General features: G+C 34.5%; 1 protein-coding gene across 8 annotated transcripts in view; it reads left to right on the top strand.

Annotated features, from left to right (window-relative positions):
- The window catches only part of VPS13A (vacuolar protein sorting 13 homolog A), a 106,448-nt gene that overhangs the window by 20,078 nt on the left and 73,053 nt on the right, over positions 1-13,317 (top strand). For all 8 annotated transcript variants that reach the window (XM_041396293.1, XM_041396296.1, XM_041396295.1 and 5 more), the window contains 8 exons: positions 869-1,004; positions 1,535-1,629; positions 2,435-2,577; positions 3,891-4,092; positions 4,169-4,283; positions 7,120-7,256; positions 11,040-11,172; positions 11,986-12,103. In XM_041396293.1, the coding sequence (XP_041252227.1) occupies positions 869-1,004; positions 1,535-1,629; positions 2,435-2,577; positions 3,891-4,092; positions 4,169-4,283; positions 7,120-7,256; positions 11,040-11,172; positions 11,986-12,103 (1,079 nt within the window). The remainder of the gene's footprint in view (positions 1-868; positions 1,005-1,534; positions 1,630-2,434; positions 2,578-3,890; positions 4,093-4,168; positions 4,284-7,119; positions 7,257-11,039; positions 11,173-11,985; positions 12,104-13,317) is intronic.

The raw sequence follows: 13,317 nt of genomic DNA on the forward strand, positions 1-13,317 counted from the left end.
TTATGGTCAGCTGGGTTTTTTCCCAGTTGTGTTGCAGAGATATTTGTGTTTTGAATGCTGAGAAGGGATTCCTGTCTCACTTTCACCAGAGTATCTTTAAATGTTTGCAACTGATTGTATATTTTTGGATTGTATTAGTCACAAAGAAATTATATTAGTTGTGTGGATCACTATAGTTTTGAGAACAAATTTCTCTCTTGGATCACTTGATGTTTGTTTGCCATCCCCACGACAAACATTCAGTGGTCAATTTTGGATGTAGTCTACACTTGCTGTGAGGACCCAGTATTGGAATCATCACTGGCATCAGATAGGGCATCAACTAGTTGTGGAAATAATGACTGTGGGAGGAGGGAGGGCTTCCTTACTATTTTACCTATATGTATCACATGCAGGAATAGTTAGAGTAAATAGTGTATTATGAGAGTAAATACTTTTTAAATTGCTTTGGGTATCCATCTTGAAATGAAAAATAGGCTAATGTCAGATTTGGCCTGTGATGGCTATTTAGTTGCTTACATATGTATTTTAAATTATTCTTTAGAAAACCATGGTATATAATGTTGCAGGTTTTTATGGTGAAAGCTGGAGAGAAAATCTGCTCTGTGAGAAATATTTATTGACCTTTTACATGCTCTGTTCTTTCGTAAAGGTGGTTGTTACTATGCAAAATAAAATTGGTCCAATAATGCACTGTGTACTTGAAATAGTGACTAGAAGAGAAACTAAATAAAAAACATTTTGCCTTTTTAATGCTTGTCTAATGATGTTCTAATATGTTAGAGCTGCTCTGGGTCTATATTTTTCTTAGGAAAATGAATAAAAAAAATGAAGAAAATTACTTACCTAAGTATTTTTTAAATTTAAGGCAACTAAGGCTGGATTGAAAATCTACAGGCCAGGAGTAAAACAAGATGATGAAAATTCTGGTGGCTGGTTTAGCTGGATATGGAGCTGGTCAGGTGGAAAAAAGGATGAACAAAACCAAGAAGTAAAGGGTTCAAGTATGATAATTTATTGGTATTCTCTTTGTTACTAGGAATCTATTAGGTTCTAGGTACCTAGCAGTGGAACTTGTTATCAAGTTGTTACTTGTTATCAAAGGTTATACAATTGTATAACTTCTCCATAGTTCCTTCTGAACTGTGTTCAATACAGTAGAAGTTAATGGAATGTAAACAATTCTTGCATTCATTTTAAAATTTGTGTATTTTATGCAATGTATGTTTGATATATGAGGCACCTAGTAAAGATTATGGAACACAGAAAGTAAATCACAAAGGCTGCTTCTGTTGTTAGTAAGATAGGAAATAGAATAGGTAAGGAAAAAATTATAAGAGCATTTTAAAGCATGCTTTAGATTTGCAAGACTTGGCTTTAAACCCCAGGGTATTTTCTTTTAATAATTCATGACAGTAATGTTTACAGTATCTACTGGATATTGTACAGCTACCAAGCACAGGAAAGTGTATAACAGTATTTGCATTTTTCAGATATCTATACTCAGTTTAACTAACCTCATGAAATGTGGCAGGTCTTGAACAGCTGATGACACAGGAAGAGAAGGCTAAACTTTATGCAGCAATTGGATATAGTGAAACAGCTGGGGATCCAACCCTTCCAAAATCAGTAAGTCATAGCTGACTATGTGGTAACAAACGGTAGCTTTATCTGCTAACAAAGATCTATAAAGATGATAGCAAATCACTTTTAAATTACTTGAAGCTTTGTCTCTATATTTGAATACTGTCCTGATACCTTTTAATGAAAATACTGCATGTCAGTTTTCTGCATCCTTAGATGCAGTTTCAGTGTAGTGGTTACAGAGCTTACTTTTGGATATTCTGAAATAGTAAAGAATACATTTTTGCTTTCTCTAACAAGAATAAGATCATAGATGTAGTGTATTATAGTTTAAATATTGAAGTATATTCATGTATTACCTTAAAATATTCAAAAGCTTTTTAAGAAAATGCACTAGGGAATCTTACTAAAGGATCAAGAAATGCTCTGTAATCTAAAATAGGAGTGATAGTAAAGGAGGTACAATAAGTGATTATATATTATATAAAGAAAGAAATGATTCAATGATTGTACTGGGAAAGAGCAACATTTTGAACCATTCAGAAATAGTCTGATAAATCTTCTTACTGTGAGATACCAAGGATGATATGATGAACTGCTTTCTACTTCTGCATCAGAGGGTCTTTTTCACAAAATTTGGTAAAGATATGAAAGACTCATATTTGTAAGGATACTCTACTCTTTAGTTTAGCCTGCATGTTTGTAGACTTTTACACGAGCTATGATACAAGCTATGCACGAAAGCAGTAGTTTCAAACTTAGTTGTAGCTTTCATCTCTTCATCAACTGTATGAAGATGGATACTAATGTATTTTATACTCCTATGTTGTTTTTTTTCTGGCATATCTAGTATGAAGCCATGAAGTTCTCTGTGAACTTATTAAGCATGTCTATATCAATAAGAGAAAACCAGCAAACTCCTAAGCTAATAGAATTTGCATTAACTGACTTGAGTACAGTATTTACCCAACGACCAGGTGCACAAGCAATAAGGTGAGCTTTCTCTATCAAACTGGTTTTGCCTGTCATGAAATGATGATGATAACTAGTAGGCATTTTAAGACTGTGTTATTATATTTGTCATTCCTTGTGCAGTTTGGAGTGGAGTCATTCTGTGTCTAAGGGATGAATCATGGATACTCTTCCCATGATTGAATTCTCTGCATCTCCAGAGCTTTTTGTGCTAATATGGATATACTCCTTTTTTTTTTCTTCAGTTTGTCATTGTTATGTGCAAACAATCTAGTTACGTACTTGTTACTTGCTTTGAAAAGTGACTGTTAAGTTTCCTTTTGAAACTTAACCTGAGCAGGGTGGTGTTGTAACCACTTGTTTGTGGGCATTTAACATGACTGAAAAGTTCTCATGTTCCCAGTTCACTTTTCGATTTGTGGAAGAAATACATAAGGGATAATTTTTCATTTGTTTTATGCTCTCACAGTAGGTGGTGAAAAGCATCTAGTGAAATATTTCAATTTTATTTCAAATGTAGTGACTTAAAAATTCTGGGGGAAGATGACCCTCCTATTTTAAACCTTGTTCACTCTACTTTGAGATGTATAATATATGTATGATATTAAGATACTATTGATCTTGATTAGTTTTATGTAGAATTTTTTTTGAGGTTTTGTGTCTGTGTTTTGTGTTGGTACTTTTGTGCATCTAAATGACCCTGACAATACTATTGTACTAAGAAAAAGGGGAAAAATACTACATTGTTTACAGTGAAATATTTTTCTTAGAGTGTTGGGAGATAAAAAAATCTTCAACTGAGAGCTGTTACAGAGGTGGATAGCATCTTGGGGGGGGGAAAAAAAAAAGTCCAAGACCTAAAAAGTACCTTTTGGAGTAATTAGATTATTTATCTTTGTTTCTTTCATTTCTCTGTGCCGGAACCCTTTTGTCTCTGCTGTATGTTTGTTTCCCTCTATAAATACACCTTCTAATTCCTGAAGTCACACTAAAGAATTCTCATTTGAATTCTGCCACTTTGCAGAAACTCTTACCTGCCCTGACACCTGTCCTCATGAAAAGTGTATGGAGGAAATAACTTGGATGCCCTTTTGTATTTAGACAGGGGCAGCTAATAGACACAAAAGAGAATTAAATGGAAAAAAGTTAACACATGAATGTATATATTAAGTCCTTAGAATAAGCTATTTATAGTTAAGGTAGGGTAGAAACATATTGTACTGGTTTGTGTTTTGGTTTTTTTTTCCATGTAATTTTCTATACTCTTATCATGTAATTGTACTTAGCCAGATGGATATTGCATCTGAACAGTCTGCTTACATATCTTTTTACAGGTTTGAAACAAAAATTACCTCACTTGAAGTTACAGGCGTGTCCCAAGGAAAGTGTACACCCCGTCTCCTGTCTTCTCGAACAGTCTATTCAGATGACAGTACCTCACTTTTAAGCATAATGTTTGAAACTAATCCTTTGGATGAGAAAGCAGATCAGAGGATTAGAATAGAATCACAACCACTGGAAATAGTATATGATGCAGTAAGTAAATGTTTGAATAAGCTATAAATAGTCAAAAATCCTACTTAATAGTAAATTTACCTTTTTTTTTAAACAGATGACAGTAAATAACTTAGTGGATTTCTTCAGACCTCCGAAAGATGTACATTTAGAGCAATTGACATCAGCAACTCTGATGAAACTTGAAGAATTCCGTGAAAAAACATCAACAGGCAAGTGCTGCATATTCTTCTGACAGCACACTCAGACACATTTTAGATCATAGGAGTGCTGACTGTATCTTTCCCTATGGAGATGTGTGCATCCAAGTCATAGCTTTCTAACACACCACCTAAACAAGGTGTTTCCCACCTGCTCAGTTAGCACTATTTGCTATCATCATTTCATCTACTTGATGCTTCTTTAAGGAGTGTCTATAATGAATGGTTCAGAAGAAATATGAAGAGTATATGTACCTTTAGTATATGTACCTTTCTAACACACCACCTAAATAAGTTGAATTATTCAATCTTATTGCAGTATATTTATTCTAGGTATTGAATAATTTTATGTTTGTATCTCTTTTAACTTAAACTATTTCTACTTATTTGTAAAATATGCTCCAAAGCCATAGATAGTCTTTCAGTATTTATACTCCATACAGAGTTAAAACAGTTCGATACATCTTCTGTTTTGTTCATCTGGTATGTAAATGCCTTAGTTATTTAGTACTCCTCAAATACTGATTGCGAGATATTAGTCCTCTAAGTTAACCTCTGAATCCTTTTCAGATTTCTTTTTTTTTTTTTCCTCCAGGAAATTATGCCTTTCTATAGGTGTTTTTGATTTTCTGACTTCCTTGATGAATATTGATTTTGATTTGGATTGACTCAGTTCAAGTTACATAAACTGTATTTTATCTGCATTCCAGCTGCTCAGTTTTACAGCCGTTGCACTAGTTTTAATTTCATCCTATTTATCTCTAGAGATCTTGTATTTTAAGACAGGAATGGAAATGCTGAATACTGTGAAGACTAACACTGAGATCTGTGGACTTAATTTGTTCCAGTAAGGATGTCTGAGGCTTTGTAAATAAGAGATGTGTTCAGCACAGTGTCCTGTCTCTGAGGATGGGAGTGGATGCTGAGGGGAGACTTCATATATAAATTATTTTTAAAAGGAAAAAACAAACAATGGATATTTTCTTAAGCCTCTTATAATTTCATAACCTATTAATAATTAAATTGTAAATATAAAACATCTGAATACTGAAGTGATAAAGATTTAAAGAAAACTCAAGCAAAAAGTTTATTTGATTGCTTCCATCATACTAGTATTGGGAGGGAAATCAAGTGTCAATGGTATTTTTTATTCATTACTTCTTCTTTGAGTGAACTGTATATTTAAGGACTAATATCAGATTAACCAGAATTACATGAATCAGCTTGCTTGTCTTTCAGAAATTCTTGAGCAATATTGGGTGTATTGGTACAACGGTTCATTGTTGATTTCTGAGATGAAATTTTAAATGTACTTATATATAATATGCTTGGTTCTCTGCTCATTAACACCAAATATAGTGCTGTTGATCATGATTAGTATTTTGTGGAAATACAAAATTGTCCTCTCTGTTTATTACAGTTTTAGCACATCATTACTGTAGAGGTATATCCAGTACTGTTTGTACCCTCACAAGAATGCTGTGTTGTCCACAGTAACCTAAAACCTTGTTCCAGTCACAAATGAAAATTTTGATGAGAATGTCTCAAAATATGTGGTACATTGCTTGTAAAATCTTGTCTGAGTCTTAGAAAATTGCCAGGGAAAAAATATTTGATCTGCAGAATATTCTGATGCAGGGGACTATGCTAAGCTCAGAGGTAGAATAAGAAAAATGGGAACAGGTAAATGTAATTAATATGTTCAGACCTGCAGTCCTCAAGAATGAGTTCTTAACACTTTTCTTGGAAGCAATAGAAGGTACCTGGAAAATATAGGCGAACTGTGAACTGCAAGGAAGGAACCTCTTACGCTGGAGAAGTTCTGATTATTAGCATTAAAAGTCATTTAAAAAGCTTGGTTTACCAGAGCTCAATTTATGGATTCCACTACATTTTCCTCCCAAATAAAAGAAACAAGAAAATATTTACTTGACCTTTCTACATCACTCAAATTCAGTTAGGCAGTGCAAACTGATCAAATCCTACTTTTCTTGTTATTCCTTGTTGTTTTGTCTTGCAAATACTGAAATGTAGTTACCATCCAGTTCTTTACTGACTAACCTAGCCCTCCTGTGACAGGGCAGCCTTTGATAATGTAGCAGTTTTAATTGTTTTCTTACCGGTGGGTGTGTTTACTGTCATGTTGTTATCTTCATAATTCATTATCTGTATGTTTGTGATCATCACCTTGTTGTACACGGTAAATATTTAATGAGTTGTGGCTGTTTCCAGATTTAACTTGAAGCAATACCATTCACGATTCAGCTAAGCAAAAAAGCAGAATTTGATCTCAAATCTTAGAATGTCTGATTTTCCCAACTAATTGCATGATTTTTAAACTTAATTTTTGTAAGATCATATATTTGCATATCTTTGGTGTCTCAAGATGGAGATGTTTGTCAGCAGAGTTAATGTAAACTTGTGTATCTCAGTATCAAAAAACACTAACAGTTTGAGTAGTGTAGTTGGATACTCCCAGTAAAGAATTCTGGAGCAATTAAATTTCTGAATCTGTGGAACATAGTGGGTTAATTCAGTAATTTTGAAGTTGCAGTTCACATTCCAGTTCTTCTCATTTTATCTCTGCATTTTTGAGTTTGCATATGTCACATTGTTGTCTATACTTGTCAGTTAGCACTGTTTGCTGTCATCATTTCATCTACTTGATGCTTCTTTAAGGAGTGTCTATAATGTCATAGTTCAGAAGAAATATGAAGAGCATATGTATCTTAGTTATCTAGCATCTAGAGTTTATTTAAAATTAGACCTGATTTTCTTTTTATCGCTTTCTTTTAATCTTTGAATTACTTTTGTTTGTTTGTATTTAATAATTGTACTGTTTTTTCAGGTTTGTTGTATATTATTGAAACCCAGAAAGTTCTTGACCTCAAAATAAACCTCATGGCTTCATACATCATTGTTCCACAAAAAGGATTCTATGATCATACATCAAATTTACTACTTCTGGATCTTGGTAGCTTTAAAGTATGTATTTACATAATGCAGTAATTCACCGAAAATAGTAATTCAGCTTTTTACCTGATTTACAGTTTCTTAATTTATGTTTTATGGTAGTGAGGAGTGCCATAGTTCTTACTCATACAAGAGTAAGAGTAGCTCTTGTAGTTTATTTATTAGGTATTTATTTTAAAGTGCTTTCTAGTCAAGGTAAAAGTTACTGAAATCTTCTCAGTGGATTCATTCAGTGCAAAAGAAAATTGCTAGAAAATACTCCTTCCCTAGTGTGAAACTACTGTTGAGACTTTGGACTGTTACGTGGAAAATGTCTAGTTATTTTTTACGTTGCCTTACAATATAAAATAGTGAACTTCTTTGTTACATGATTAAATGGTGTTCTTATTTTTCATATTACTATTACTTACCCTTCAATCACTGAATTTACTTTAAAACAAGAAAAGTAAACGTACTGGCAATTTTTAAGATAATTTGGATGAGATTAGAGGTATGTTTGAGATAATGTTTTATCTTTTTGACTTTTCCCTTGAATGAGGTTTGTAAAATTATAATTTATCACTATAAAAAAGAAAGACTTTGAATAGAAGTCTATAAAAAATAGGAGAGACTTTGTCCGTATTATTAACGGTCTTCTTCTTACTCACTGATGAACTTGTGTTCTTCAGGATAAATGATCTTACATGTGTACAGGCAATTTACTTTTTATTTACTTGTATTCTGTGTAAAATTGATTCTGCCACTTACTATCTGTTTAGGTTGCTGTCTTTTTTAGCAAAAACTTGTTTCAAATCCTGGAATCTTGCTAATGAGAGTTAGTTTGCTGTGTAATTTCGACATGATTACTTTCTAAACATGTGATTTCAGTTTGAATTATAGATTGCTTTGGCTTGGAAGAGACCTTTAAAGGTCATTGAGTTTAACCTCCCTGCAATGAGCAGAGACATCTTTAACTAGATCAGGTTCCTCAGCCACCTGTCCATCCTGACCTTGAATGTTCCCAGGGATGGGCATCCACCTCCTCTCTGGGCAACTCATGCCAGTGTCTTGCCACTTTCATTTTAAGAAAATTCCTTATATCTAGTCTATACCTACTCTTAGTTTTAAAGTGTTATCCCTTGACTTGTCAGCAGAAGTGCTGGTAAAGTCTGTTACCATCTTTCTTTTTGGCCCACTTTAAATACTGAAAGGCTGCTGAAAAGTCTCCCCAGAGCCTTCTCTTCTTCAGGCTGAACAGCACCAACTCTCTCTGCGTTTTTCTTAGAGGAGATGTGTTCTGTCCCTCTGATGACTTTTCTGGGTCTTCTGTGGACCTGGTCCCACAGCTTGCAGTACTCCAAGTGAGGAGCAGAGTAGAGGGCAGAATCCCCTCCCTTGCCCTGCTGGCTACACTGCTTTGGATGCAGCCCAGGATATGTTTGGCTTCCTGGGCTGTGAGTGCACAGCTTTTCATCCACCAGCACTCCCAGGCCCTACTCCATAGAACAACTCACAATCCCATTGTCAGCAGCCTCTATTGATCACAGAACTACTGAATCACTTAGATTGGAAATGGCCTTCAGAATCCTTGAGTCCAGCCATTAACTCAGTACTGCCAAGTCCACCATTAAATTATGTCCCTAAGTGCCATATCTATATGGCTTCTAAATTCCTCTGGGTTCAGTGACTCAACCATGTCTCTGGGCAGCCTGTTCCAGTCCATGGTAACCCTTTCAGTGAAGAAATATTTCCTAATTTCTGTTGTAAACCATCTCTGGTACAACTTGAGGCTGTTTCTAGATGTTCAGTTGCTTGTTTCTTGGGGTTAAGAGGCTAACTCCTGACCTGCATCCTCAAGAGCTAGAGACTCCTTTTGGGTAGTTTTAAGGTAAGGGCCTCACTCTGTCTCCTTTTCTCCAGACTAAGGAACCCCAGCTCCCTTGGCTACTCCTCACGGGATTTGTGCTCCAGATCCATCCCCAGCTCTGCTGCCCTTCTCTGGACATATTGCAGCACCCCAGTGTCTTTGTTGCTGTGAGGAACCCCAAATAAAGTATAGTATTCAAGCTGCAGCCTCCCCAGTGCCAAGTACAGGGGGATAATCCCTTCCCTTGCTTTGCTGGCCACACTATTGCTTTTGGCCACCTGGGCACTCACTGGCTCTCATTCAGATGGCTGTCAATCAACTTGACCTGCTGCTCTCCTCCCTGAGCTATGTCACTAAGCAGAAGGATTCTCTACTTGGACATGCCTCCCACAGGTGTGCTCATTGCTGCTGTCTGGTGTTAGCATAAGAGTCAGGCACATCATACAGCCTGGCACCTGGGTGGCAGCATGTTCCCACCAGAGCTCTGATCAGGTGCATCAGGTGCTTTGGTAATGGGCTGCTCCAGTCCACCTCCAGGTCATGTTTAAAAAGAATATGTTGGATTGCTTCAGAAAGTAGAATTAGTGAAGAAGTGTGCTCTGTAGATACTAAAAATTACGTGATCTGGTTGTAAATCCAAGTTATTTCAGTGACAAATAATTTCACCAGCTTTTATAAGTATTGGTCATTTGTAGGCAGTTTGTAGGGTTGGCACTTTGTAGCTGTTTGTGTGCTTGAGGCAGCCTCCTGGATCTAGTCATAGATCTAACAGCCCACTTCCTTTTCCATCCATACAAGATTACTCTTGGAAGCATTACTTAGAAGAACACATTTCAAAATCAGACTTCCGTGTGTGTGACATCTTTTTCCTGAAGTGGATGAGTAATTTTTGTAGTGAATGTGACTCCTAGATTAGTTCCTCTGATTTAATAGAATTTAGAAATACCGTAAGAGAAAATTTAGTTGCCTCTCGGGATATGATTAGTAATTCTGTATTCACTTTGAGTGACATATGCTTAAGTGAGAGGTGGGATCATTTGTTGAATGAGTATGTTTAATACAAAACAAATAATCTTTTCCCTTCAGTTGCATACAGGAAAAGATCAAGCCCCAGAAGGAAAAATAGCATGTAAAATTAAAACTATGTCTCAGTAGATAAATAGGGTTATTAATTTAGTAATTCTGAATTTACATCTCCAAATTATTTTTAACATAAAAGTTACAACGGACTTAGAGTCCAGCAGTACTAAAAAATAAATACTGTATCTTAGATGCTAGTTTTTAAACCTCTTTTAGTTCTTCTGAAGATTACCTGGTTTGACAAAACCAAATATGAATCCAAAATTATTAGACATGTAAGGATGAGGATAGACACGTTTCATCAGAGATGAACATCAGGGAGGGCACGTACAAATGTGAAATACCAAAGAACTATGAGCATCCCAAAGCTGAATCAGAGGAATATTGACTGATATTAAAGGAAAGACATTAATGATGAACAGTCCAGATCATCTTTTTCTCTTTAATGTGTTGCAACTGAATTTAACAGAGTTCAGAAATACTTTTCACATGTATAAGTTGTTCAATGCAGTAATATTTTATATATAAAAATTCTGAATTATTATTCTACTGCTTAAAAAGGTAATTGAGACTTTATACTTTGGAGTATAGGCCACTTATTAAGGAAAATTATTCTGTACATAGTATATAATATATTTTAATTTGCTTTTTGTTTCTTTCTTTGAGGAAGAAATGGCGTTAATACTCTGTTTTTTGTTTTGGTGCGGCCTAGAAATTTTAGATATTTGTTGTGTTTTTTTAGATAGTTGTAAGACTGTTACCTATAGTGAGGACTGAATCATTTGTTGTGGTGGGAACAAGTATTTGTAGAATTAGTGCCTTGAATATTTCTGAAACTGATTTATGCTTTTTTTTTAACATATTTTAAGATGGCAAGCAAAAGTCGTTCTGATTTATCAGAAATCAAAGTAGGACAAACCTCTATTGAAGATATAATGTCCAGAGCTTATGACAGTTTTGATGTCCAGCTCAGTAGCATGCAGTTACTATACAGCAAGCATGGTAAGTATTCATGAAAGTAATTTTTCTTTATATAACTAAATACAATGTGGTGGTGGTTGTGCCTCATATTTTTAGCTGAAGCAGAGGAGAATCTTTTGAAATGTACTTCTTCAAACATAAGTGTTCTAAATTCAGTATTATGAACATGTGATGAATTTTCAAAACATACCTTTAGGACTTCAATTCCAATCTTAGTAAATTCATGATAAAATTCCTTTTGTTGAAGGATTTTCTGATTTGTTGCATAGAGAGTGTAAGACAGTAATTACTTTGTTTATGGTATTTTCCTTCAGTGACTTTGGTTTTCTCCCAATTTAAAGCAGAATGCACAAGTAGTTGTAGGTTTGATCATTTTTTTGAGGGTAAAGAAAAGATGAGAATTGAACTAATTCAGTAAGGTGTTAAAGGAAACTAGTATTTTGGGAACTAGCAACATAGAGTCAGTCATAATCAGACAAGTCTTAATAATTCAATTCTTAATCCTTTGGATTTAATTCATTTTAATCATTTAACTCTCCAGGGGAGAATCCAGAGCCTAAACTCCCACTACCATGCATGTTAAGAATTGGGTCCTTAGAATTCTACCCCATGGATGCTGTAGCTGCAAAGATGAGAATAGGAGAAATTATTAATTAGTCTTGTATGTGTGAAGTTCAGATCCTGTATAAATACATCTGTTGATAGAACTGTAAAAGAGATCGTGGCACCTGAATTTTTAGGAATATGTACTAATATCAGATACTTGAATACTGTGATGTGTACTAAGAAGGAATCTCTTTGAGTGGTTAAAGTAGATTTTCTCTGCTCTTCTAGATGAGAACTGGCGAGAAGCTCGGAAGCTAAAAAACTCATCTCAGTGCATCTTGCAGCCCTTGGATGTAAAACTGGAATTTAGCAGGGCTATGGTTGTTACAGATGCAAGAATGCCCAGGTATGTATTTTTCCCAATTTTGAAATTTTGTGGTAAATGACTTTTTTGAGGGGAAAAAGAGGAAAAAAATAAGGATCTGGTTATACCTGTGCACTTTTGCATTGGCTGTATTTAAATATTGAAAGTAAAATACATTTGTCTAGAAAAATGGAAAGTAGATTAAAATAAGTTTTCAGATACCAAAAAGGTGATAGAATGTTATAGTAGTACGCTTAACATATTTAAAGATTTTTATTAAAGATATTACTGCCTCTTCTAATTCAGTCTTCCTAATAGCTACATTTCAGTTCTCATTGAAAATACCAAGGAGCTAAAAATCTGAATTTAAAATTAGTTCTATATATATAAAAAAAAAAAAATTCTGAAAAGTAATGTGCTGTCATACTGCCTCTCTTTAACTTGGCTTATTGCTCTAGCTAGTTTACCTGCTATGGAAACAGCTCTTAATGCCTTGAGTTTGCACTTAGGGTTGTTTAGCTAAATCTTGTTAGTTATGGAAATTGTGCCAGTCAGAAGAAAATAAGTAGTACTGTTAATAATGATCAGTGATTGAATGGTATAATGCTGCCACCTTCTGGAAACCTGGGATGTCAGATTCTGAATTTTGATGCTTACAAAACATCTTAATGTTTTCCCTCCTTACTTTTTCTCTAGTGAAGAAGGTCAGATAAAGGGAATGCAATTCACAGGAATCTTTTTATGTTAGAAAGTGTGATTACATTTCTATGGTCATATAATAGAATGACATAATTTTGATGTAGGTTTGTAATTCATATCCTTCAAAAATTTCACTGGTATAACCTGGAATAAGAAGTGTGTTTTCTTAATGACTACACGCGTTGCAGTATTGCAATGCTACCTGTCTAACTATCTTGGCTACCAGGTGTGCTTTGGCAGTTAATGTGTCCAACTGATTCTGGAAAGTTTCTGCATAATATTTCTCTATATCACATTGGGCACAAATGATAAAGGTTAACTGTAGCTTTTGTGTCAGCAAGAATCCCCTAAACTGTAAATTTTAGTATAGTTGAATAGTGTTGAATATATAGTTTAGTTGAATATTATGCTCAAATCAGTTACATATATATATATATATATATATATATATATGTATATATAAATGTATTTTTAGTGTACATGTATCCATTCCTTTATATTTCAGTTTTTATAAGCATACGGGCATGTAAACCCAATATTATATTTTTTCCAGAGTT

Source organism: Onychostruthus taczanowskii, unplaced genomic scaffold, assembly GCF_017590055.1.
Source record: "Onychostruthus taczanowskii isolate IOZ18803 unplaced genomic scaffold, ASM1759005v1 scaffold129, whole genome shotgun sequence".
NCBI lineage: Eukaryota > Metazoa > Chordata > Aves > Passeriformes > Passeridae > Onychostruthus > Onychostruthus taczanowskii.